The sequence below is a fragment of the Phyllobates terribilis genome, unplaced genomic scaffold (assembly GCF_046119375.1).
Source record: "Phyllobates terribilis strain yellow unplaced genomic scaffold, ASM4611937v1 Scaffold_2__4_contigs__length_985480577, whole genome shotgun sequence".
NCBI classification, from domain to species: Eukaryota; Metazoa; Chordata; class Amphibia; order Anura; family Dendrobatidae; genus Phyllobates; species Phyllobates terribilis.
The window spans coordinates 795297733-795325630 of NW_027362762.1; the positions used below are offsets into that span (position 1 = coordinate 795297733).

The window sequence follows — 27898 nt, forward strand, 5'->3', positions numbered from 1 at the left end:
CAGTTATCCTCTTTGTTTTGTTTTTTTTTACATTTTTTTTTTATTTACATTTTTTTAACTATTCTTTCTATTGTATTTTTTGTCATACCTGAACTTGGTCTCCATTAAAAACACCATCAATGACTAGATAAGTCCAGAATATTGGCCACTCGCATTCAATGTTTTCAAACAACTTCAGCTCAGTTGAGTCATAATGTAGCCTGGTTGGGTCCTGACAATAGTGAAGGAAAACTGGTTAGTAGGTATATTATGTCCAGCGTTCAAATAAACTTGTCTGCAAATTTATAACCAAGTAAAAATGAATAAATGCAGACCTTGTTAACAATATACATGATACATATCTACAGAAGAATAAGGACGCTAGGAAAATATAGGTCAGACTGAAGCTACAGGAAATGTAGCACTTGACGTTCTTCTTACCTCTCTTGGAGTTTTATAACCATCTCTGAGAAACCGACAGCAGCCGTACCTTCCCTTAAAAGAAAAGAAAAGACGAATGGTAAAGACATGAGAAACGAGGCTCATGGAATTACACCATAAAATTCATTCCGGCCATCTACAAACAGCACTAGGGGATGCTCACTGTATACAGATTTCCCAATGAAATTAATGGGAGCAGCTTCTAGATATGGATACCAGAAATAACAGCAATGACTGATGTGTGCAGATACAGTGAGGAAAAAAGTATTTATTCAGCCACCAATTGTGCAAGTTCTCCCACTTAAAAAGATGAGAGAGCCTGTAATTGACATCATAGGTAGACCTCAACTATGAGACAAAATGAGAAAAATCCTCAAAATCACATTGTCTGATTTGCAATGAAATTTTTTTTAAAATTTGTTGGAAAATAAGTATTTGGTCAATTAAAAAAATTCATCTCAATACTTTGTTATATATGCTTTGTTGGCAATGACAGAGACACACTGCTGCTGGTATGTTGGCCCATTCCTCCATGCAGATCTCCTCTAGAGCATTGATGCTTTGGCGCTGTCGCTGGGCAATACAGACTTTCAACTCCCTCCAAAGGTTTTCTATAGGGTTTAGATCTGGAGACTGGCTAGGCCACACCAGGACCTTGAAATGCTTCTTACGAAGCCACACTTTTTCTGCACTAAAAAACGCATCTCTTGGCAGAATAATTGCAATTTATAATAAATGCATTTTGGATGCATTTTTCATTACTTGTGGGTTTATGAAAAAATGCTGCAAAAACGCTGACAGAATTAACATGCTCCAGATTTGAAAAAAACAAACAAAAACCACCCTGTGGGTAAAATACGCCAGGAAAAAAAGCAGCATGTGCATGAGATTTCAGAAATCTTTTGTATTTTACTGCTATTGTAAAACACAATTTTTTAAGTATTGAACAACGCACTGAAAAAAAAAAAAAAATCACCTAAAAGACATTGTTCACAAGGTAAGAACTGTCTCTATGTTGGCTATCACCAACAGTGCTGATTGACATTATTGACTATTATGGGGTCCGTCAGGTTTTTGTCATGGCATCTGTCATTTTTAAAAGACAATATAGCATTTCTTGTCCAGCATTATTGATGGAATCTGAGATGAAATCTCCTAACGGAGCCTCCAATGCAGGTGGGAACAGAATCTAAGCTGCTTCATTCCTGCCCACTTCAGATGACCCAAAAAATAAAAACATACTTGTAACTTTGTGATGATCTCATTTTTGGTCACATTAACCAGGTTTAGGTCTTCCACTGCAAAAGCTGGGTATGAAATGATAGAAAGCAGACCGGCGTCGATCTCTTTTGACGTTGATGCTCTCGGTAGCATGGAATACAGGATTGACTGCAAAGAGAAGAAAACACATAAGATTCTGTACTGGACCACATAAAAACACCAAAGAAGAAAGAAATACAGATGGTACCCTGTGTCCCCCTGGTACATGATCATGAGAAGCTTCAGCAATTACATTATTTTATTTGTTAATGTGTCAGCTAGAAAAGCCACGATATAAGTGGACACTTTTGTTTTCTCTTGACATGCTGCTGCTTCACAGATCATGCTGCTTTAACTCGCTGATCTTTCAAATGGACACCAGATATTGCTGCAGTTTAACAGATATTCGAGGTATTGAGAAATACAGCGCCCAAGGCATAAAGTTAGAAAAGAACTACTCAGATAACTTAAAAAATATACACAGGCCCAACATCGCTCATGTATTTAAAGGGGTTTTACTACAAACAAAGTTAATTTTAACCAACATTTTAATTAATAGATCTTGGAATAATAATAATTTCCACAATTGGATGTGTTTAACTAAAATGTTCCTGTGCTGATATAATCTTATAAATGTGCCCCTGCTGTGTACTGTGTAATGGCCGTGTCTGACCGTGCAGGAACATGGTCTGAACGTAAACACATAGACACACTGATAACCTCATATATGACCATCACCTGTATAGAATAGGTTAAACCAAAACATCCTCATATACGATGAGGTACCTATCCTGGTGATGTAAACAAGACTGTATATAAATATATAGATTATGAACAATCTCACCGTGAATTCAGGTGGTGTCCTAAATGAATTGATCCTGAATGTACCACATCTCCAGGGCAGGGAAGTAGCAAAAAAGAGGATACAGACAGGACAGCATGGGATCACAGATGATTCTTTCTTTCAGGTAAACCATTGCTTCAAAACAGGCAGCGAAATGTTTTACTTCAAAGAAAGAATCAGCTGTGACCCCCTGCTGTCCTGTCTGTATACTCTTTTGCTTCCTCCTCTGCCCAGGAGATGTGGTATGATCAGACCATGTTCCTGTACGGTCAGACACAGCCATTACACCAGGGGTCCTCAAACTTTTTAAACAGGGGGCCAGTTCACGGTCCCTCAGACCATTGGAGGGCCGGAATATAGTTTTTAAAAAAAACTATGAACAAATTACTATGCACACTGCACATATCTTATTTTGTAGTAAAAAAAACAATACAGGAACAAATACAATATTTAAAATGAAGAACAAGTAAAGTTAAATCAACCGGTATTTCAATAGGTAGGTAACTGTACCCAATAGGCAGCATAGGTCCTCAATAGGCAGGTAAATGTCCCCAATATGCAGGTAAATATCCCCAATAGGCTGGTAAATGTACCCAATAGGCAGCATAGGTCCCCAATAGGCAGGTAAATGTACCCAATAGGCAGCATAGGTCCCCAATAGGCAGGTAAATATCCCCAATAGGCAGGTAAATGTACCCAATAGGCAGCATAGGTCCCCAATAGGCAGGTAAATGTACCCAATAGGCAGCATAGGTCCCCAATAGGCAGGTAAATGTACCCAACAGGCAGCATAGGTCCTCAATAGGCAGGTAAATGTCCCTAATAGGCAGGTAAATATCCCCAATAGGCAGGTAAATGTCCCCAATAGGCAGGTAAATGTCCCCAATAGGCAGCATAGGTCCCCAATAGGCAGGTAAATGTACCCAATAGGCAGCATAGGTCCCCAATAGGCAGGTAAATGTACCCAATAGGCAGCATAGGTCCCCAATAGGCAGGTAAATGTACCCAATAGGCAGCATAGGTCCCCAATAGGCAGGTAAATGTACCCAATAGGCAGCATAGGTCCCCAATAGGCAGGTAAATGTCCCCAATAGGCAGGTAAATGTTCCCAATAGGCAGCATAGGTCCCCAATAGGCAGGTAAATGTCCCAAATAGGCAGGTAAATGTCCCAAATAGGCAGCATAGGTCCCCAATAGGCAAGTAAATGTCCCCAATAGGCAGGTAAATGTCCCCAATAGGCAGCATAGGTCCTCAATAGGCAGGCTGTTTCCCCCTTATAATGCCCTATGCAGGCTGTTCCCCCCTTATTATGCCCCATGCAGGATTTCCCTTTCTCCCACCATATAATGCCCCGTGCAAGATATCACTCCCCTGTCTTTATAATGCCCCATTCAGGATGTCACCCCCCCATATAATGCCCCATGCTGGATGTCACCCATCATATAATGCCCCATGCAGCATGTCACCCCCCCCCCATATAATGACCCATGCAGGATATCACTCCCCTGTCTTTATAATGCCCCATGCAGCACGTCACCCCCCCCCCCATGTAATGCCCCATGCTGGATGTCACCCCCCATATAATGCCCCATGCAGCATGTCACCCCCCCATATAATGCCCCATTCAGGATGTCACCCCCCCCCCATATAATGACCCATTCAGGATGTCACCCCCCCCCCCACATAATGACCCATGCAGGATATCACTCCCCTGTCTTTATAATGCCCCATTCAGGATGTCACCCCCCCCATATAATGCCCCATTCAGGATGTCACCCCCCCCCACATATAATGCCACATGCAGGATGTCACCCCTAATATTATGTCCCATGCCTCCATACATTAAAAAAAAAATCCAATACTCACCTCCCTCCTTGCCTGCTGCCGCTGCTCTACTCTGGTCCGGACTCCAGCGTCTCCGGCGTTGTCCCTCTCTGCGCTGCCTGTGACGGCTCAGGGGAGGGCGCGGTGGAAAGACGTCACCGCGCCCTCTGACCTGAGACGTCACAGGGAGCGCAGACCAGGAAGACAGCGGATCTGTGGAGGCCCGGGGAGAGGTAAGTATCGGGCTGCCGGGGCCCTGAGCAAGCGGGGGGAAGGGCGGGCGCTTACACCGCTCTCCTCTGCCCACAGCTCGGCGGGCCGGATAAAAGTCCTCCGCGGGCCGCATATGGCCCACGGGCCGTAGTTTGAGGACCCCTGCATTACACAGTACACAGCAGGGACACATTTATAAGATTATCTCAGCACAGGAACATTTAATTTAAACACATTCAAATGTGGAAATTATTATTAAAGATTAATTAATTAAAATGTACTTTGTTAGTGGGAATTTATGGCATACCCACTTGACATGCCATAAAAATCTGATAGGTATGGGTCCGATAGGTGAAGCCATACCTATTGCAAGACCTGGGGTTTCCTGATTCACACTCCACCGGAGAGGTGGCCAGGCACAGACTGACTAGGCAAGGGGCCACGTATGTGCATGCCTCTCTCTATTCAAGAATATGAGTGTTATGGGAAAAAGACTAGCCAGGTAAATGGACCCTCATACTCCCAATAAATGATTGTGGCATATCTTGTGGAGTTGCCATGATTTTTTGAGATGATAATACCTCTTCAAAGGCTCTGTATAGTCTGAAACATGGGAACAATCTGCACATCTTTGATATCCAATGGATTACTGCATTGAGTGTTGAATTTCTCAATACCGTAAATGTCATTATGCCCCATATATACAGGCTGTGTGAAAAGGTAAAGTGTGAATTGGGGCCAATTGTAGGAACCTATAATGATGACAAGTTGATATGAAACCCACTTAATCAGGAATAACCTTTAAAGGGAACCTGTCATCACAATTTAGTATGTTAAAATAAAGGTATAACCATTATGGCGGTTTTATACTGATTTAATAGATACTTGTAGGGAAGAAATCCGCATCCTGGTTCTTGTTTAATTCACATTAGAAGTTTAGGTACAATATCCTCTTCGTGCATTGGGGTGGGAGTTCCGGGTGGGACTGTGGGTAGGGCTTTCGGCTCTGCCACAGCGCCTCTGCGTTTGTACGAGACTCCTTTTCGAAAGTTAGTTACATTCAACTCCTGGTGGTCTTCAGCAAAATGGCGCCAATGGCGGCGCATGCACAGATTCAGACTTCGGCTCAATGACAAGCCGAGATGTCAATATGCTTATGAGCCACCACCAGCGCCATTTTGATGAAGACCACCAGGAGTTGAATGTGCGCCATGAATCAGTATAAAAGAGTCATTATGGTCATATTTTTATATTAACATACTAAATGGTAACAGATTCCCTTTAAGTAAATCTGACAGCTGGCACAAGCTGATCTTGGACTTCATGTATGTATCAGAGTCCAGCTCGATTATTCCAGCCAGTGTTTCAGAGAAAACATGCTTCCAAAAGACGGCTGGATGACCAGTCCAAGAACCATGTCTCCCAACTGCTTTCCCCCACCAGGTTTCCTCCTGTGTTATAAAAGTATTTTTCGCAAAAACTTTGAGGCATTTCAGAATAATTCATACACGTCTGGAATAATGAAGCCGGACTCTGCTACACACTGCCTGTGGGTCGGGCAGCACAAACCAGCTGTCAGGTTCCCTTTAATGTATCACCTCTCGCCAGGTACATTATAAAGCTACGAATAATACCTTATTGCAGCTCACAAATGTTGTCCTTTTTCTCAGATTATAAGTGATTCTTACCTGACAATGCTCAACGTCATCAGGCAGAACATGAATCACTGATCTGGGACCTCCATGGGCACCAAACAGGTCCAGTTCATCAATAGCCTCCAGAGCAGCCTATAAATGATCATACAAAGTTTTACTCAGTTACCTCCCAGTAAAGAATGGATGGTGCTGTTACATTTGTTTTCTTATTATAGTTACAAATATAAATACAAAAATGTGAAAAAACATAAGAAAACTCTGATCAATTACATAGTCACAATTATAAGGAAAGGAGCAGATTAGCGAGGTACATACAGTGTCCTGGAAATGCGAAGTGCAAATCAAGTGGACAAAGAAAATACGTGGAGAATAGTCATAAAATTCACAGGGCTGTGAAAGGCTTATAGACAACCCATGAACTTGAACAATGTCAGTCTTACTTTTGCCATCCCCACAGAGCTCGCATTCAGTTCAGGAATTCCTTGATTTGTTTTGTCTCCTCGTTCCCACATTCCATAATCCTAAGAATGAAAACACATGAGACAACCAGCAGAGTACAAACTATATTTCTTTAAAAATTAAAAATATTTTACTGTCAGAATTAAACTGTACAGAAAATGTCCCAGTTTTACCCCCTGTGCCCATCCAATTTTACTTCACTTAATTTCTCCATCTTCTCCATTGTGTGAGTCCACGGGAATCAGACTGCACTCAGATGACATTCAAGTGCCGTCCAATGTTTTACATGCACCCATATAATTGAATGGGTGCGCGTGATCGGAGCATGCTGTGATTTTTTCCACACACAAATTCGGTCTGTGGAAAAAAAACGCAGATCGGCACTGACCAATTATATAACATTGGTCCAATAAAACATTGAATAGCACTTGTCTGAGTTAAACGCTCGTGTGCGAGAGGCCTAAATGTTGATGTCAGTGTTTTACAGTAGTATTTAAAAGGGGTTTAACAAAAGTGGTTGGAGGTAGCTTCGATTGCTGCTGTTAGGGCAAATTCAGACATCTGTGATCATCGGTCCGATCTTGGATCACAATGCACAGACTAACCGCTCGTCTCCCAAACTGAACATGACCAACCCATATAAATATATGAAGCTGTCATGACTGTGTCACGAGACACACGGCCAGTCCGTGTATTGTGATCTGAGATCGGACCAACGATCACAGACGTCTGAAAGAGCTTTGAGAGGCAGATGTTGGCTATGTAACACTGCCTGCATCTGCCCTATGTAGAGTGAGCTCAGCTTCTGAGCCAGCTCCACACACTGACCTACTCCATGACAGATATATTCATGGAGCACTAAGGTGTTAAAGGAGGTATAATTTAATATATACAGTGCGATAAAAAGTCTATGAAAATATTGTATCGTTCAGACATCTTAAAATTGCATTTAAAAGATTTGTAAAGTTTTTACACTGGGTAACTTACAGCAACTTTATAAGCAGCTTCAATATAAAACACAAGATTCTGTATAAAGGCCACTTCATCCAAGGTGAAGACAATGCGAAGTCCTGAAGAGCACATGTTAATAAATATTAATATTTATAGACATACACAATCAGGTCACAAATATACATCTTCTTAAAGGGACTGTCTGGTTAAAACAAGTCATCACCCATCCACAAGATAGGTGATAACTTGTTGATCGGTGGGGATCTGACCGCTGGGTCCCGCCACGATCGGCAGAACTTTTATCCAAGTTAGAATGGAATGGTAGTGCACATACTAGACTGCCGTTCATTCCCTATGGATCAGCAAGATTTCTTCTTTTAACAGGTCAATCCCTTTAATGATTAAATACATGCACTCTACTCAGAGCTTCAAGTGTTATTTTAAACAGTAACCAGACAAGCAGCAATCTTAACACGTTTTCTAAGACTTTAATACTGATGATCTATCCTTAGTATAAGCCATCAGTATTAGGGGGTCAGACTCTCAGCACCCCCATAGATCAGCTCATTTATGGAGCTGCAAAGCCATGGAACTGGTACTACTCCATACACTGTAATAGCCATGAATGGTACTACAAACTTCCTCCCATTAATGATGTTACTCCCCAGCAGGATGTAGTGTTACTATCATAAAATACATCTTGGGAAGGAAGTAAATGGGGAATCAATTGTCAATTTTACTTGCCATGTTCATTTTCTTCTCAATACAAGTGGAAGTGAAGGCAATATTACCTATATAGGATGTTAAAGTTACCTGAAGCCGTCATCTCTGCCAGACACAACAGGAACAGGGAGGTAGCATCGACCTGCAGATGTCCCCACTGATCGTCACCTACGACAATGCTACAAGTAGCCGTATTGTACTTTGCATGAAGACAATCTCTTGTACTTTGTGTATGTTTGAATTTTTCCACCTTTTCAACCTAAGACACAGAAATGTATTACATTCTCAAAGCAACAATAAATTAATGCTGCATAACAGCACAATAGCTTCATACCCTAGTCTGGTATTCCTGATTGATGCTCATATTCTATGATCCAGAGATGTCATGTGTGTCTCACAGTATATATAGCAGTGCTCCCCAAACCCAGTCCTCAAGAGCCCGCAATAGCCACTAACGCATCATGTTTTCAGGATTTCTTTAGTATTGCACAGGTAAGAGAACCTGTGGTAGTTTCTGATGCCTTAATAATAATTCCATCACCTATGAAATACCAAGAAAATCCTGAAAACATGACCTGTTAGTGGCTCTTGAGGACTGGAGTTGGGGGAACACTGATATATAGCATCTAATTGCAATAGTAGAGCTCCTCTGATGTATCTATACACTATGATGATAATCTAGGTCATCATCGTGAAGAGCGGACATCTTACGCTAAGGCCTCAATCAGAAGTGATTTTTTGGGGGGTTTTAAACCAACACTCCATGAGTTTTTTTTTTAAACTGGAGTGGTACTACTAAACTAAGGTCCCTGCCCCATGTTGATCTCAGCCTCCGGAGTCTTCACCTTTTTTTTCGGCGCCACTCCAGTCCCGTGGCTCCTTCTTGTGACCGTAGCCTCTGAGTGGCCGGAAGTCAGAAGCTACATCACAAGCTCTCAATGCTAGTCTATGAGAGCCAGAACAAGTCTCTCATAGACTTGTATTGAGTTGTGACTTCCGGCTCGCCCAGCAATCACTGGAGCGATCCGACAGGTCACAAACTGCGGCGGCAAAAGAAGGTGAAAATGGCGGCAGGTGAGTATAAGAGTAGGGTCAGGGAACTTGGATTAGTAGCATCATTCCAGCGTGGCAATAAAAAAAAGCTGGAGTGGGGCTTTAAAAACACTGACCGTTGTTCAAAAGCGTTTTGGATCAGAGTGTCAGCAGTGTGTCAGTTTTTACCTTTCGTGTTTCATCAGTGATTTTCACAAATGATAAAAATAATAAATACAGTTACAATGCTTCTCCTATCCATTACAATGTTAATCGGGGAGAGACTACGGATTACACTGATCGCTTCAGTGATTTTCACAGACCCATAAACTTGTATGCGAAATTTTGATCCGTGACTTGAATCAAAAATGGACATGTATCTGTGATTTTCTTTACAGAAACACTGTACAATAAAATGAAATTAAAACACAGACATGTGCAACTCCATAGATTAAAATGGGTACATGCTCTATGTGTGAAAAACACATAGAACACGTACGTAACTCATGAACGTCTGAATGAGGCCTTATGAAAATGACATCTGTACACTTGGAGTCAGGCACTATCACGTGATTCTAAATGTATGTATTAGTAAGTGCCATAAAATCATGTCCCAAAGACTTGTGAACATAAAGATATCACAGGCCAGCACTTTTTTACATATGAAAGTAGTGATATTGCTGTGTAGGCCTTTCTCTCCCAATAAAATTGGATCCTTTTTTGTAGAGATCTGATGTGTCAGTCATGAGAAATTTAGCGTAGCTGTCACAGGCAAATCAGGCTGAGAGTGCACTGGGAGTGTTACTCCATCTGAAGATCTGAGATTGTGGGTTTTAACAATCACCTAGACAGGTTAACGATGCAACAATATTTTATTCTTTACATCCTGGGTAATACAGTAATTCCAGGTAAATGTCCAAAATACAATTGTCTCAGTCCACAATCCTCCATATGACAGATAAAACGATAGAAGTACAGGTATCCAGTAGCAACAGTCCTTTACGAAAGTTTAAATACCAACGACATATCCCACAAGTGTAGCATGTTTACCCAGCTCAGTCAGTACTGATCTCCATATGCCATCAATGCATCCATGGTCCAGGTCCTCAGATTAGATCCTTTCCCTTCAATGACCTTGCACCAGCTCTCCACTAAACATGTGGCTTCTTTGCTCCTTCACTGGGATCAGCCCTATGAATGGGCAGAACTGCTCTCACCCCCCCCAAAGCTAAGCGTGCATAAGTGGAGGTATTTATCTCAGGTCGAACCCATCACCTGGGTCTGCATCTGAGACTCCCTGTGGTGACGGCTCTGCCGGATCTACTTTGAACACTCACACAATGGACCTAGTCAGTGTTTGAACAATGGTTAGAGGCTCCTGAGATACTAATGAGATTACTGGAATGCTGGACACTTTACAAGTGAAATTAATGCACATACTGATGAGCAAGCAGAACAATAAAACGCAGCAAGAAATCACTAATAAAACACAACAATAAGATCGATGAAAATTGGTGCTCTGAGCTGGAAAAATCTTTAGTAAATGGGCAGGTACTCACACTCCACTTGGACTGCTTCTACCAATGCACTTCCAACTTGATTTGCATATGACTTCTACAATAGATTTCTCATTACTGAACATCAGATCTCCACAAAATAAGAATCATTTTTATTGGTGGACAACCGCCTTCACAGCCTTACCACTACTTCTATATGTAAAAATGCGCTGACATATTCCCACAAAGGAGAGTGGTGTTGGTAACCCCCAAATGTTGGATGTCTTTGAGGTAATTGCTCTTTTGACTATACCATATCACGGCCTTCTGCGCAACAAATGATCGTAGATAATACATAATTTGTTACCTGTCTGAGCATACAGTGTAAGACCCCACGCATCAGCTTCACGACACTCTGGAGGAGGAAATGGAATACAATATCAATATTACATATTTGGCTTTGTTCACACCCACAGTGGATAGAAAAAGTCTACACACCCTTGTTAAAATGCCAGGTTTTTGTCATGTAAAAACAAATCATACCAAGAAACTTTTTCCACCATTAATGTTACCCATAATCTACACAAATCCATTGAGAAACAAACTGAAATTGTTTTGAGAGAAATGAAAATAGCAAAACTACCATACTGTGGTTGCATAAGTGTTAACACCCTCTTGTAATAGGGGATGTGGTTATATTCAGAATTAGCCAATCGCATTTAAACTTATGTTAAATAGTAGCAGTAAACAGCTACCATCATGTACAGTGATTCTGATTAACCCCATATAAACTTTAGCTGTTCTAGTTGCATTTTACAGCAAAGGCCAAGTAAACAGCTTACAACCCAGCAAATGGATCTCATTGTTGAAAGTTATCAATCAAGAGAAGGTACAAAACAAATTCCAAGGCATTAGATATACCATGGAACACTGTGAAGATGCTGATCAAGAATTGGCTTAAATTTGACACAACAGTGACATTATCGAGAACTGGATGTCCCTCAAAAATTGCTGAAAAGACAAGAAGAGAATTTATCTGGGAGGGTGCCAAGAGGCCTACAGCAACATTAAAGGTGCTGCAGAAATTTCTCTCAAGTACTGGTTGTGCACTGCAAGTGACAACAATCTCCTATATTGGGGAAGGGTGGCAAAATGGAAGCTTTTTCATACAAAGAAAAGCATTCAAGTCCAGCTATATTTTGATAAAACCTACATCAAGTCTGCCAAAAGCTTGTGTGGAAAATGTGTTATCGTCTGATGAGACTAAGTTTGAACTTTTTGCCCCTAATTCCATATGCAAATTGTCTCTTCAGAGAGGAAGAGGACTATAACTAAAAGTAGCAATCCTAAAAGTCAATATTGACTCTTTAAAGAGCCTTGCCACATGCCTTAGGATAAAAGCCAAACCAGATACTCACTTTGCAGACACTGTGTTTCGGGGTACTGCCCCTCATAAATGCAAAGTGTGAGATCTGATTTGGCTGGGTGAGAGGCGTCTGAACGGGATCCAAGGGGTAACGTTTTTCCTTGCGAAGAGTGACATGTTAAGGTGAGGAGACTTTTAAGCCTTGCAATGCTCCTCTGGCAAATTAAATATGCAAATTGTCTCTTCAGAGAGGAAGAGGACTAGAACTCTAGTGCCACCTGGGTGGATGTCCACATCATGTCGCATCATATGTCTGACACAAAGTATACGACCAACATATAATGGTAAGTTCCTATTGGTTGCTATGGGTGCATCTTATAGAAAAGACAGTCCTTCTACCATAGATCTAGCTGCCCTGATAGTGTAGTGTTAGAGGGTCTCTCTGATTGGGAAGAGTTTTACTTTAGTTTTTCCCACAAACAAGTGAAATATTATATGTCTGTAAACAGCTACACAGATTATACAGATTAGAGGCAGTTCATAAAAATCAGCAATCAGACGCCAAATTTTTACGCATTATTATGGAAACTTTTAGTAATTGAATTTATGTCTCTCCTTCAGTCCCATTTAACAGGAGTATAAAATCCAACCCCTCGACATGCAGTCTTGCCTTTACTAACACGTGAAAGAATAGCTTGTTCTAAAGAAATTACGGATACCACTGTGGTCCTGTAATAGGGTGTCCCCGATGTACTACAAAGTAGAAAGCTCCTAATGAAGGGCGCACCAAAACGCGCATCGGGGTGCGAGCCAGACTGTCTGCAGGACCTCATTTAACCCAAGTAGGAAGAATGTCCCTAACCATACATATTTATATCTTATCTGCTGTGATATGTGATTGGCTGTGCAATATCCTATAGGGCATGTACAATATACTATGAATGGTTTGTGCAATATCTTATAGGGCATATGTAATATACTATGAATTCCTTGGAGTATTCACTATAGGCATAGGGCTGTGTTCTTCCATTATAATTTACCACTGACTTCTATTACATAAGTCACACATACTCACTAAATTAAAATACCATCAAAAAGTAAATTTATTTCAGTTCTTCAATACAAAAGGTGAAACTCCTATATTATATAGAGTCATTACAAACAGAGTGATCTATTTCAAGTGTTTATTTTTGTTAATGTTGATGATTATGGCTTACAGCCAATGAAAACACAAAAGTCATTATCTCAGTAAATTAGAATACTTTATAACAGCTTGAAAAATGTTTTTAAAATCCAAAATATTGGCCTACTGAAATGTATGTTCAGTAAATGCACTCAATACTTGGTCGGGCTCCTTTTGCATCAATTACTGCATCAATGCGGCGTGGCATGGAGGCGATCAGCCTGTGGCACTGCTGAGGTGTTATGGAAGCCCAGGTTGCTTTGATAGCAGCCTTCAGCTCGTCTGTATTTTCGTCTCTGGTGTCTCTTATCTTCCTCTTGACAATACCCCATAGATTCTCTATGGGGTTAAGGTCAGGCGAGTTTGCTGCCCATCAAGCACAGTGATAGATTTGTTTTTAAACCAGATATTGGCATTTTTGGCAGTGTGGACAGGTGCCAAGTCCTGCTGGAGAATGAAATTTCCATCTCCAAAAAGCTTGTCGGCAGAGGGAAGCATGAAGTGCTCTAAAATTTCCTGGTAGACGGCTGCACTGACTTTGGTCTTGATAAAACACAGTGGACCTACACCAGCAGATGACATGGCTCCCCAAACCATCACTGATTGTGGAAACTTCACACTAGACCTCAAGCAGCTTGGATTGTGGCCTCTCCACTCTTCCTCCAGACTCTGGGACCTTGATTTCCAAATGAAATGCAAAATTTACTTTGCATCTAGTTAGTGTGTCAATAACTGCCTTCTGGACATCTGTCAAGTCAGCACTCAGCAGTCTTCCCCATGATTGTGAAGAATACTGAAACAGACTAAGGGACATTTTTAAACGCTTGGGAAGCCTTTGCAGGTGTTTTTTGTTAATTATTCTAATTTACTGAGATAATGACTTTTGTGTTTTCATTGGCTGTAAGCCATAATCATCAACATTAACAGAAATAAACACTTGAAATAGATCACTCTGTAATGACTCTATATAATATATGAGTTTCACTTTTTGTATTGAAGAACTGAAATAAATTAACTTTTTGATGATATTTTAATTTATTGAGATGCACCTGTATATTTTTTTTGCTTCTCTCCAATTGGTCTATCCAATCTATTAAGCAGATATACATCTGGCACTATGCGGGTGATTCCTTTTAAGAATTCTGCACATGGATTTAGATGCATAGCATCGGCTTGTTCCTAGCATCATTTGTTTATACAAAGTGGAAACTATGTACAATTACAGAGCGAGTCACACAGGGCCCGATTTAACACAGCTTTTACGTCAGAATTCTGGCATAAAAAGCTTTGAAAAGCTTGATGAGGCATGGTGATCGCTGCTCGTCAAATTCATGATGAGTGGCAGCGTTTGCTGCAACACAAATTTTACTCCCGTAGTGACTAGAGTAAGAGTTGTGTCAAAGCGCACACAGAGGTGTATGCCACTCGTCCGGCGCTCCTGATTCATGAAGAGGCATATGACTCTTCATGAACCAGGAGCGTCTGACTTGTGAACAACTTTATCAATCGGGCCCACAGTGTATAAAAGTGACCAATGCTCAGCTGACTGCACAACTGCAGTGATACAAATCTCAGGTATTACCATCAGCACAACACTGTGCACCAGAAGTTTCATGGCATGGGTTTCTATGGCCGAGCAGTTGATGCTAGCCTTACATCTACCACAATGCCAAGCATCAGATGGAGTGGTGTAAAGACGCTGCCGTTGGACTCTGTTGCAGTGGAAATGCGGAATGACGGATCACGCTTCTCTCTTGGGCAGTCTTATGGACAAGTCTGGATTTGGAGAATGCTAAGAGATCGTTACCTGCCTGACTGCATTGTGCCAAATGTTAAGTTTGGTGAAGTAGAGATAATGCTTTGGGATTATTTTTCAGGGATCAACCTGGATCCTTTAATTCCAGTGAAGTGAATTCTTGATGCTTCATGTATACCAAGACATTTTGGACAATTGTAGCTTCCAACTTTGTGGAACAGTTTGGGGAAGACCGCTTTCTGCATGACTGTGCCCCAGTGCATAAAGCAAAGTTCATAAAGACATGATTTGAGGAGTCTGGTGTGGAAGGACCTGACTGACCACACAAAGCCCTGACCACAACCTCAAGGACCACCTTTAAGATAAACTAAAATTAAGATTGCGAGGCTGCCCCTCCAATCCAACATGAATGTCTGACCTGACAAATGCTCTTCTTGAAAAATTAGAAAAAATTCCCAGACACATTCAAAAATCTTGTGGAAAGCCTTCCCAGTAGAGTGGAAGCTGTTATAGTCAGAAAGTTGGGACCAACTCCATATTAATGCCTAAGAATTTAGTATGGGGTGTTATAAAACCTCCAAATGTGGAATTTGTAGGCGTCTTTATACATTTGACTATATTAGGGTATATTGGCAAAATTATTTTTCGTACGCAGAAAGTAAAACAAATGAAAGGAGTTGTATAATACATTCAACAATGGAAACACTTTCAGTAGGTACAAACAGAATTCTTACAATAGTGCAATCACACCGTAAAGGCTACCACTGCACAGAAGAACTAGCCAATATAAACATGGCCTGGGGCCGTATACATGAATACCTAGGAGAAGAACATTAGAGGTTAATAAGAAAGCACTGGGGCATCTCACATACAGAGGACTTGCTTTCACTGTGAAAAGGGCAAACATATCAATTACTACCTATAATGTAGGTGTTAAGAAGAACTAAGGATGAATGAGGAATGAATAAAAGGGAAGTCCCGGACATAGGGCAAATGAACATATGAATGGGAAATAGGAAAAGAATATAGCTACAAATCCGTATAAATTCAAAGTTTCTGTGCTCCCCCAGCAAGTACACACTATGGCCAAGGTGGCGTCACTGTGTGTGATGCATCACTATGGCCGCAATGACACATACAGCCAAGTCGTTTCGTCAGTAGTGCACAGTGGCACAATGTTTAACGAGCGTGGGTTACCAACTATTTCAATCAAAGTGATCCGACTTGTCCAATCCTCTCAACAATTACTTTAATATTATAAATGTGACTGTGAATTTATACATTTCCATACACTAAAAAGGCGAATTTCAACCCTGCAGTATAATGCTGGAACAGGTAGAAATTAACCAAACTGACAGCGAGGAGCAAAATCTTGAAAATTTTTACATTTTTAAAACTGGTTAGACACTTGTCAGAGCAAACCTAACCCGCACTGCTCTGCGCTGAAGGCTTTGTGATATGTATGCCAACAGGAGAGATGATACATATTTGAAAACTAAATGTCTGACTACTGGGATCCCCCACCAACCCCAAAAGGGAGGTCCCAAAGTCCCCCATTAGAACTGATCAGACATCACACATGCACATAACTGCATGTAGATCCCAGCAGATGCACCACCAGGGATCAAACATTTATCATCTATACTGTAAATAGGTATTTTAATGGGAAACCAAACCAAAACAGGAACATCCATAGAGAACAACAGAAAACAGCGTATTTCTCCACATGTCTACCTCTCCCTTAAAATATCTCCATCCTGGGTACAAAAAAAACAAAACACATTTTGGGCCTCCTGCATACATATGGTATTCATACCACGTCTCCTCCTTTCACCTAACAGTAACAGATGTCAACAGGAGAGGCGAAGTGACATATGGACACAACAGACTGTCCTTTCGGTGGTGGATTAGGAGCACAGAACACTCAGTAATACATGATCATTTCTTACAGTAGCACACTGAGTATTAGAGTTTGGCTTTTATCCTAAGTCATGTGACAAGGCTCGTTAAAGGGTCGATGTTGACTTTTAGAAATGTTACTTCCAATAGGTGGCGCTAGAGTTCTAGTTCTCTTCTTCTCTGAAAAGGCAATTTGCATATTTAGCTTAGAATACAAACTAGTGTCTTTTGAATAAATGGTAGAATATGTTATGAAATGCACAAAAACTGCACCAGTGTGTACAGACGGAACAGACCTCATTTAAATCAGACAACATCCAAAAGATTGTTTTATTGCCTTCATTTTTCTTTACAAGGAAGCGATAATACACTCCTCAATGTTGAAATTACAGCACGAAGAATGAAAAGTTGTGGAATTATGGAAATCACAGGATCGATAAACATGCTAATGATATGCAAATGATAAATACCTGGAAATACATTTCCAAAACATCTCGATTTATTCTGAATCGAGTATGCGTGCCATGTGCAGAAAAACGGGCACATACACACCTTGGCTGCTGTCAGTGAGGTTATTAATGGTTGTCTGGGGAATGTTCTGCCATGCTGAATGCACTTGGTGATGTCTGCACCACTGGTTCCACCACAAAATCAATTAGAGAGGTCCAGTTACTGTACATTATGCCACCCACACCATAACCCCAGGAGTAGGACCGGTGTGACGTTCCCTTGTTGTGAAGGCCTCTTCACTGACCTCACACCACTGTTCTCTAAGGCTATCAAGGTACAGAGCAAGACGGCAAAAAAGGCTGGAATTAAGTTCTATCCGCTTTCCTGAGTTTATGGTGAGAGGGTGGCAGAATATACAGTGTACGGACTCCTCTTCATTCCAGGTACACTAACAGCTTGTCAATACATCGATTTGGTTGTGGAATCATTGGAACAGCCACTTCTCCAAAGTGATCCAGGAGCTAGTTTTCAACAAAGATGATGACAAGCCACATATTGCTCATACTACTGGGAGCAGGCTGTGTGGTCTAAATGTGCTAATATGGCCTGCAGCGTCACCAGACTTGTCTCCAATTGAGCACATTTAGGATGTCATTAGTCAGCAATTGCAAAGGTAGCTGCCAGCAGCAGACCTTGGTGATTTGGTGTCCATACTCAATGAACAAATATGTTGCTTCCATTTTTTTCCCATCATTTGCAAATCATTAACATGTCTATCCATCCTGTGATTTCCATAATTCCATGATTTTTCCTTCTTGGTGTTATAATTTTAATGTTGAGGAGTTTTTATGCGTTGATGCACCATTACAAAAATGTATCTAAAAACAATTTAAATATAATTTATAAAAAAAAATAAAACTGATTTATGAGTTCATGTCAACTGCAGATGTCTGTAACTTTATGATTGTCTTCCTATCCAGTCAACTCACTGACGAATACATGCACATGTTCTAAATGTCCATACCTGCTCTAACTCGTATGCTTTAGCTTTGTCCTCATCTCGATCAGCATTTTTCCTATAGGCCATTCCCAGACCCCAAACAGCCAGAATGCTGTAGACATTGTCCCGGACCCAGGCATCCTTCTGTTCTTGACTGGCAGGTAACAGTCCAGTCACCGGGTTCTAAAAGATGAAAAAGACAGAAATCTTGAGAATTAAACTAATGGAAAGAAAATAAGCATTAATGTTGTATCAAGGCTGCATATGTGAATATTAGAGCATCAGGTATAATCTAATAAATGTCATAGGGACGTGTACAGATGAGGTGTTGGTAGGAAGGATAAGACTAACTGCAGCTAAACATCTACAAAAATGCTTCAGTTTCCCAGCAAAAATGTAAATGTGAAAAATCTGCGGCATCTGTTTCCACAGTGAATTCCACTGCAAAATTAAAATTCCCAGGCTGAAACAATAATGTTATTTAACCTTAAAGGGTTATAACAACATACAATGATTTTCTTCTCCTTGGGAACGACAGCAGTGGCAATGAAGATTTATAAATGTAATCATTCAACTATACAACATAAAGGACAGTTGCCGGCAATAGTTGTTTGACTTAAAGGGTTTGTCCCATTAAGTGCTTTATGCTTGACAGATCCAGCTGCACAGCCATGCCTTTGCCCAAACGGAGTGGTTTTCCATTCTGTAAGCAGAGGAAGCTGTGCCTCTTTGAAGCACTGGACGAGTGCAGGTGGACCAAAGCCATCAGGATCCGGCGGGCTTTACAGCAGTGATTACAAGCTCTACAGTATGGAGCTTGTAAGTGCAGTGCTCCCTGCCTATGAGACAGGCCACCAGTGATAGACTGTGGAGATGGCTGGTAACCTAAGCAACAAGCAATAAACTCTAAAATTAAAAATTCCTCCTTGAAAATGAAGATTTTTTTTAATACTAGCCGTCCGAGTTCCAAAACAAATACGGTTCGGAAACTAGAAAAGTGTGCTCTACATAATAAAAACGAATGCAAATTACCCATATCTATTACTTTCAGCCTTTTTACACAAAGTTGTCAAAATTAATAAACTAGTAAATGGCATTCCGGAAAACAAAAATAAAATTTAGAAGATTACAGAGACGTTTACCAATTCAAAAAGTGAATTGCCCAGGGCAGATCGCGTGGAAATCTCTCTGCATGCTGCCCCTCTGGCCTACAGAAGCAGACACTGGCGTTTTTTTCAGCCACCGCAGGCTAAATTCTCTATCTCGATATTAAAGTACCTTTTGGTACACAACGTTCCGAGTGAATACTCTTTCACAATTCTCGATCAATCTTCCTTGTGTGGGGGGGTATCCAATATCTTCACCCTTACATCTCCTTTTCTACGAACTGTTGAAAAAGTCACATATAATTGGCCATGTCCAAACATGGGCTCAGGCAAATAAATGCCGACTCGTTCAAGTGTTTTTCCTTGAGACTTATTAATTGTCATTGCAAAAGCCAGTTTTACTGGAAATTGTTGCCGCTTCAATTTAAATGGTAGTCCTGTTTCTGATGGACATAAATCAATTCTTGGTATAAATACCTTATCACCTTCAGCTGATTGTGTTAAAACCTCTGCCTCAAGAACATTTCTATTCAATGATGTTACAACTAATCGTGTACCATTGCAGAGTCCTTGTTTTGTATCAAATTTCTCAACAACATAATAATGCTGCCCACCTTAAGTCTAAGGCAATGACTTGGCATGCCTGATGGGGTTAAGCTATTTAAAAATTCAACAGGAAAATGTTCCCTTTCATTGTCATCATTTACAACAACAGAGTCATCGCTCATATAGGTGTGACAATCTGTATATGTGTTTTATGCTGAAAAATTTATTTGGTCATTTGGATTTCTAGCACATGCATTATTGTATGATGGAAATCCCTTAATAATAAAACTTCATATTTCTGGAACCACTTCCAATTTAAAAAAATGAATTACATTTCTGGATTCCCCACATTTAAATACGTATTTCATAAGCAGGTTGATTCTGTGTTGTAGCATTAAGCTTTGAGTTAATCAGAAAAGAACCGATCAGTAGAAGCTGTGTTGGTAAGTTAATGTTGTTGATTGTAATAATGGCAGAGTCAGAGTAAATGAAAAAAAAGATCAGTAGAAACTGTGTTGGTAAGTTAATGTTGTTGATTGTACAGTGAAGGAAATAAGTATTTGATCCCTTGCTGTTTTTGTAAGTTTTCCCACTGACAAAGACATGAACAGTCTATAATTTTAAGGGTAGGTTAATTTTAACATTGAGAGATAGAAACCCCCCCCCAAAAAAAAATCAAGAAGATCACATTGTATAAATTAGATAAATTTATTTGCATTTTGCAGTGAGAAATAAGTATTTGATCCCCTACAAACCAATATGAGTTCTGGCTCCTACAGACCAGTTAGACGTCCTAATCAACTTGTTACCTGCATTAAAGACAGCTGTCTTACATAGTCACCTGTATGAAAGTCTCCTGACCACAGACTCAATTAATCAGTCAGACTCTAACCTCTACAACATGGGCAAGACCAAAGAGCTTTCTAAAGATGTCAGGGACAAGATCATAGACCTGCACAAAACCATAAGTAAGAAGCTGGGTGAGAAGGAGACAACTGTTGGTGCAATAGTAAGAAAATGAAAGAAATACAAAATGACTGTCAATCGACATTGATCTGAGGCACCATGCAAAATCTCACCTCAGGTATCCTTGATCATGAGGAAGATGAGAGATCAGCCTAAAACCAGACAGGGGGGAACTTGTTAATGATCTCAAGGCAAATGGGACCACAGTCACCAAGAAAACCATTGGTAACAAATTATGCCTTAAAGGTTTAAAATCATGGTACATGTACAGACCCTTCTGAAGTTTGCCAATGAACACCTGGATGATTCTGTGAGTTATTGGGAGAAGGTGCTGTGGTCAGACGAGACAAAAATTGAGCTCTTTGGCATCAACTCAACTCGTCATGTTTGGAGGAAGAAAAATGCTGCCTATGACCCAAAGAACACCGTCCCCACTGTCAAGCATGGAGGTGGAAACATTATGTTTTGGGTGTGTTTCTCTGCTAAAGGCACATGACTACTTCACCGCATCAATGGGAGAATAAATAGAGCCATGTACCGTAAAATCCTGAGTGACAACCTCCTTCCCTCCGCCAGGACATTAAAAATGGGTCGTGGCTGGGTCTTCCAGCAGAACAATGACCCAAAACATAAAGCCAAGGCAACAAAGGAGTGGCTCAAAAAGAAGCACATTAAGGCCATGGAGTGGCCTAGCCAATCTCCAGACCTTAATCCCATAGAAAACTTAAGGAGGGAAGGGAGTTGAAGCTCCGAATTGCCAAGCGACAGCCTCAAAATCTGAATGATTTAGAGATGATCTGCAAAGAGGAGTGGACCAAAATTCCTCATGACATGTGCGCAACTCTCATCATCAACTACAAAAAACTTCTGACAGCTGTGCTTGCCAACAAGGGTTTTGCCACCAAGTATTAAGTGTTGTTTGCCGGAAATACTTACAGTTATATGAAAAAGTTTGGGCACCCCTATTAATCTTAAGCTTAAGTGGCCACTTGCAAGTTGTTCTCCTGTTTGAATCTCCTCTGAAGAGTGGCATCATGGGCTCCTCAAAACAACTGTCAAATGATCTGAAAACAAAGATTATTCAACATAGTTGTTCAGGGGAAGGATACAAAAAGCTGTCTCAGAGATTTAACCTGTCAGTTTCCACTGTGAGGAACATAGTAAGGAAATGGAAGAACACAGGGGACAGTTCTTGTTAAGGCCAGAAGTGGCAGGCCAAGAAAAACATCAGAAAGGCAGAGAAGAAGAATGGTGAGATCAGTCAAGGACAATCCTCAGACCACCTCCAGAGAGCTGCAGCATCAACTTGCTGCAGATGGTGTCACTGTGCATCGGTCAACTATACAACGCACTTTGCACAAGTAGAAGCTGTATGGGAGAGTGATGCGAAAGAAGCCGTTTCTGCAAGAACGCCACAAACAGAGTCGGCTGAGGTATGCAAAAGCACATTTGGAGAAGCCAATTTCTTTTTGGAAGAAGGTCCTGTGGACTGATGAAACCAAGATTGAGTTGTTTGGTCATACAAAAAGGCGTTATGCATGGCGGCAAAAAACACAGCATTCCAAGAAAAACACTTGCTACCCACAGTAAAATTTGGTGGCGGTTCCATCATTCTTTGGGGCTGTGTGGCCAATGCCGGCACCGGGAATCTTGTTAAAGTTGAGGGACGCATGGATTCCACTCAGTATCAGCAGATTCTTGACAATAATGTTCAAGAATCAGTGATAAAGTTGAAGTTACGCAGGGGATGGATCTTTCAGCAAGACAATGATCCAAAACACCGCTCCAAATCTACTCAGGCATTCATGCAGAGGAACAATTACAATGTTCTGGAATGGCCATCACAGTCCCCAGACCTGAATATCATTGAACATCTGTGGGATCATTTGAAGAGGGCTGTCCATACTCGGCAACCATCAAACTTAACTGAACTGGAATTGTTTTGTAAAGAGGAATGGTCAAAAATACCTTCATCCAGGATCCAGGAACTCATTAAAAGCTACAGGAAGCGACTAGAGGCTGTTATTTTTGCAAAAGGAGGATCTACTAAATATTAATGTCACTTTTCTGGTGAGGTGCCCATACTTATGCACCTGTCAAATTTTGTTTGAATGCAGATTGCACATTTTCTGTTAGTGCAATAAACCTCATTTCAAGGCAGAAACATTACTGTGTCCAACAGTTATTACAAATATCAAACTGAAATAGCTGTTGCAAAAACACCAATTTTTATAAAACAATAAGCTTAAGATTAATAGGGGTGCCCAAACTTTTTCATATAACTGTATTTCTCACTGCAAAATGCAAAGAAATGTATCTAATTTATACAATGCGATTTTCTTGATTTTTGGGGGGATATTCTATCTCTCAAAGTTCAAAGTAACCTATCCTTAATCTGATTATCACATTAATCTGGTAGGTTTTGTTTCTTTTTGAAAAAGTTAATAAAAATTATATATATATATATATATATATATATATATATATATATAAAAAAAGTAACATACTCTTAAAATTATAGACTGTTCATGTCTTTGTCAGTGGGCAAGCTTACAAAAACAGCAAGGGATCAAATAATTATTTCCTTCACTGTAACAATGGCAGAGCCAGAGTAAATGAAAAAAGAACAGATCACTAAAAGCTGTGTTGTTAATGTAATGTTTTTGTTGAATGTATGTATGTATGTATGTACACACGTGGTCAAATTTGTTGGTACCCCTCGTTTAATGAAAGAAAAACCCACAATGGTCACAGAAATAACTTGAATCTGACAAAAGTAATAATACATATAAAATCTATGAAAATGAAAGTTAGTCATTGCTTTTCAACCCTGCTTCCATAGAATTTAAAAAAACATTAAACTCATGAAATAGGCGTGTGAATTGATTGCGGCTCGATATGAAAGATCATGTTTACCCTATAGAAACATGTAATACACAATATACAGTACTAGGCACTCTAGCTGATGTACTCAAGTACAAAGTCACTCTAAGTTACAGTGGCATTTAAAAGTTTGGTCACCCCTGGTCAAAATTACTGTTATTCTGAACAGTTAAGCAAGTTAGAAAATAGGCCGATGCAAGGGTGTTTGGGCACCCTTGGAGATTTGTGTGCTCAGGTAAGGTCTGAAACCTTGGTCAAAGTTGATTAGCCTGTTAGGGTTATGGCTTGTTCACCATCATCGTTAGGAAAGGCCAGGTGATGCAAATTTCCCAGCTTTATAAAAACCCAGCCTCCTCTAACCTTGTGACAAAAACAACAGCCTGAGGTTCTTCTAAGCAGCACTCTGAAAATGGTGGAGGTCCTCAAAGCAGGAGAAGGCAATAAGAAGATAGCAAAGCGTTTTCAAGTTGCCCTTTCCACAGTTTGAAATGTAATTAAGAAATGGCAGTTATCAGGAACATCGGAGGTCAAGATAAGGTCTGGAGGACCAAGCAAAATTTTAGTGACAGCTACTTGTAGGATTGCTAGAGAGGCAAATCAGAACCCCCGCTTGACTGCAAAAGACCTTCAGAAAGATTTAGCAGACTCTGGAGTTGTGTACATTGTTCTACTGTTCAGAGACACCTGCACAAATATGGCCTTCATGGACGAATCATCAGAAGAAAACCACCCCTGTGTCCTCACCACAAAATTCAGCATCAGAAGTATGTAAAAGAACATTTAAACAAGCCTGGTGAATTTTGGAAACAAGTTCTGTGGACCGATGAGGTTAAAATAGAACTCTTTGGCCACAATAATTAAAGGTAAGTGTGGAGAAAAAAAGAGCACAGAATTTCAGGAAAAGAACATCTCGCCAGCCATTAAGCATGGGGGTGGATCAATCATGCTTTGGGGTTGTGTTGCAGTCAATGGTCCGGGGAACATTTCACGGGTAGAGGGAAGAATGGATTCAATGAAATTTCAACAAATTCTTGATGCAAACATAATACCATCTGTAAAAAAGCTGAAGTTGAAAAAAGGATGGCTTCTACAAATGGATAATGATCCTAAACACACATCAAAATCCACAATAGACTACATCAAAAGGCGCAAACTGAAGGTTTTACAATGACCCTCACAGTGCCCTGATCTGAAAATCATTGAAAATCTGTGGCTAGACCTCAAAATAGCAGTGAATGCAAAACAATCGAGGAATCTCACAGAACTGGAAGAATTTTCCATGGAAGAATGGATGAAGAATTGAAAGACTCTTGGCTGGCTGCAAAAAACGTTTACAAGCTAGCTGTGATACTTTCAGAAGGAGGTGCTACTATAGGTACTAACCATGCAAGGTGTCTAAACTTTTGCATCGGCCCATTTTCCTTTTTGCAACTTTTAAAATATAAAAGATGAAAATATATATAATTTTTTTGCCTAAAATACAAAGGAAATGTGTCATCTTTAGAGATCATTTCATCTTCAACTTGCTTAACTGTTCACAATAACAGTAACTTTGACCAAGAGTGCTCAAATTTTTACATGTTACTGTACTATACTGTGAGGAAACTCTAAATGTGGCCATAAACATTCTATATGGGAAATTTGTTTGGAATAGCTGTTAGTTTGGCCAACATCTATTTCTACCAAATTTCCCATAAACAGTGTATCAATTGCTGGCTCTTCTTCCCCTCGCTGTCAAAGTTCCTCAGAGTTCAGTCTTAGGCCCCCTCCTCTTTTCTCTGTATACCAACCCTATTGGACAAACCATCAGCAGATCTGGCTTTCAGTACCATCTCTATGCAGATGACACTTAATTATACACTTCTTTTCCTGACATCACTCCCCGCATTACTAATACCTGTGATTCTCTGTCCGCTGTCACTAACCTCATGTTCTCCCTCTATATCTTAAACTGAATCTGTAAAAGACTGAATTCCTTCTGTTTCCCCCTCTAATAACCTACCTAAACCTGAAGTTGCCATCTTCGTGTGGTTCTACCATAACTCCTAAGCAGCAAGCCTGCTGTCTTGGGGTCATATTTGGTTCAGATATTTCGTTCACTCGCTATATCCAATCACTCACTCATGTTATCTGCACCTCAAAACATCTCTAGAATTCGAATTTTCCTTAACTTTGACTCTGAAAAAACTCTTACTGTTGTTCTGATTCATTCTCGTCTGAACTACTGCAACTCTATACTACTCTGTCTTCCTCTTACTAAACTTTACCCTTTCCAATCTATCCTGAATACAGCAGCCTAGATCATATTTCTGTCCAACCGCTACACCAAAACCTCCACCTTGTGCCAGTCTTTGCACTGCTTGCTCATCTGCTACAAAGTACAATATAAAGTTATTACTGTTACTCACAAAGCTGCCCACAGTTTTGCACCACCCTACATCTGCTCCCTCATCTCTGTCTATTACCCTACCAGTCCTCTCACTTCACTAATGACCTTAGACTAACATCCTCAATAATCCAAACCTCCCACTCCCATCTCCAGGAATTCTCTCGTGCTGAACCAGTTTTCTGGAATACACTAATCCAAACAATCCAGTTAATTCCCAATAGCCACAGTTTCAAGCGTGCTATAAAAATACATTTCTTTAGATTGACCTATCACCTCACCTCACTAATCTAACTATTCCCTGTTCTCCTTTGCATACACTCAATATTAGTTATATAATCAATATGGTCTTAAAGTGCAAACTCTCAGCTTTAATTTGAGGGTATTCACATCCTAATATAAGTAAGGGTTTAGGAATTACAGCTGATTAATATGTAGCTGCCTCTTTTTAAAGGGACAAAAAGTAATTGGACACTTATTTTAAAAGTTCTTTAATGAGATGCATGGGCTATTCTCTTGTTAATCCATCATCAATTAAGCAGATAAAGGTCTGCAGCTGATCGCAGATGTGCATTTGCATTTGAAAGCTGTTGCTGTGAACTCAAAACAGGCGGTCAAAGAAGCTCTAAATGAAAGAGAAACAGACCATCATCAGGCTGAAAAAATAAAAGAAGAAATCCTTCAGAGAGATAGCAGAAACGTTAGGAGTGGCCAAATCAACAGTTTGGTACAGTCTGCAAAAAAAGAAGAGCACACTGATGAGCTTCGCAACTCAAAAAGGCCTGAATATCCATGGAAAACAACAGTGGTGGATGAGGACAGAATCCTTTCCAGGGTGAAGAAAAACCTTTTCATAACACCCACCCAAGTGAAAAACGCTCTCCAGGAATTAGGTATTTCAGTACCTAAGTCTACCATAAAGACAAGACTTCATGAGACCAAATACAGAGGGTTCACCACAAAGTGCAAACCATTAATCAGCCTTGAATTGAAAGGCAAGATTATGCCAAAGAAGCCATCCAGTTCTGGAAAAGTATTCTTTCGACAGATGAAACTAAGATCAACCTGTACCAGAATGACGAGAAGAAGAAAGTATGGAGAAGGCCTGGAACAGCTCATGATCCAGAGAAAACCACACCCTCTGTAAAACATGGTGGAGGCAGTGTGATGACATGGGCATGTATGGCTTCCAATGACACTGGGTCACTAGTGTTTATTAATGATGTGACTGAAGACAGAAGCAGCCGGATGAATTCTGAAGTGTACCAGGGCTATACTTTCTGCTCAGATTTAACCAAATGCAGCAAAGTTGATTGTACGGCGCTTTACAGTACAGATGGACAATGACCCAAATCATACGGTGAAAGCAACCCAGGAGTTTTGAAAGACATTACATTACAACCATTCTGCAATGGTTGAGAATCACCAGATCTCAAACCCATCGAGCATGCATTTCACATGCATAAGACAAATATCTTA

General features: G+C 40.4%; 1 protein-coding gene across 2 annotated transcripts in view; it reads right to left on the reverse strand.

Annotated features, from left to right (window-relative positions):
- Window positions 1-27898, reverse strand: part of PHKA2 (phosphorylase kinase regulatory subunit alpha 2) — a 98457-nt gene that overhangs the window by 43030 nt on the left and 27529 nt on the right. For both annotated transcript variants that reach the window (XM_073667434.1, XM_073667442.1), the window contains exons 3-11: window positions 18557-18715; window positions 11246-11293; window positions 8441-8609; window positions 7664-7746; window positions 6658-6738; window positions 6251-6349; window positions 1663-1809; window positions 421-474; window positions 89-211 (exon numbers count right to left, since the gene is read on the reverse strand). In XM_073667434.1, coding sequence (XP_073523535.1) covers window positions 89-211; window positions 421-474; window positions 1663-1809; window positions 6251-6349; window positions 6658-6738; window positions 7664-7746; window positions 8441-8609; window positions 11246-11293; window positions 18557-18715 — 963 coding nt within the window. The remainder of the gene's footprint in view (window positions 1-88; window positions 212-420; window positions 475-1662; window positions 1810-6250; window positions 6350-6657; window positions 6739-7663; window positions 7747-8440; window positions 8610-11245; window positions 11294-18556; window positions 18716-27898) is intronic.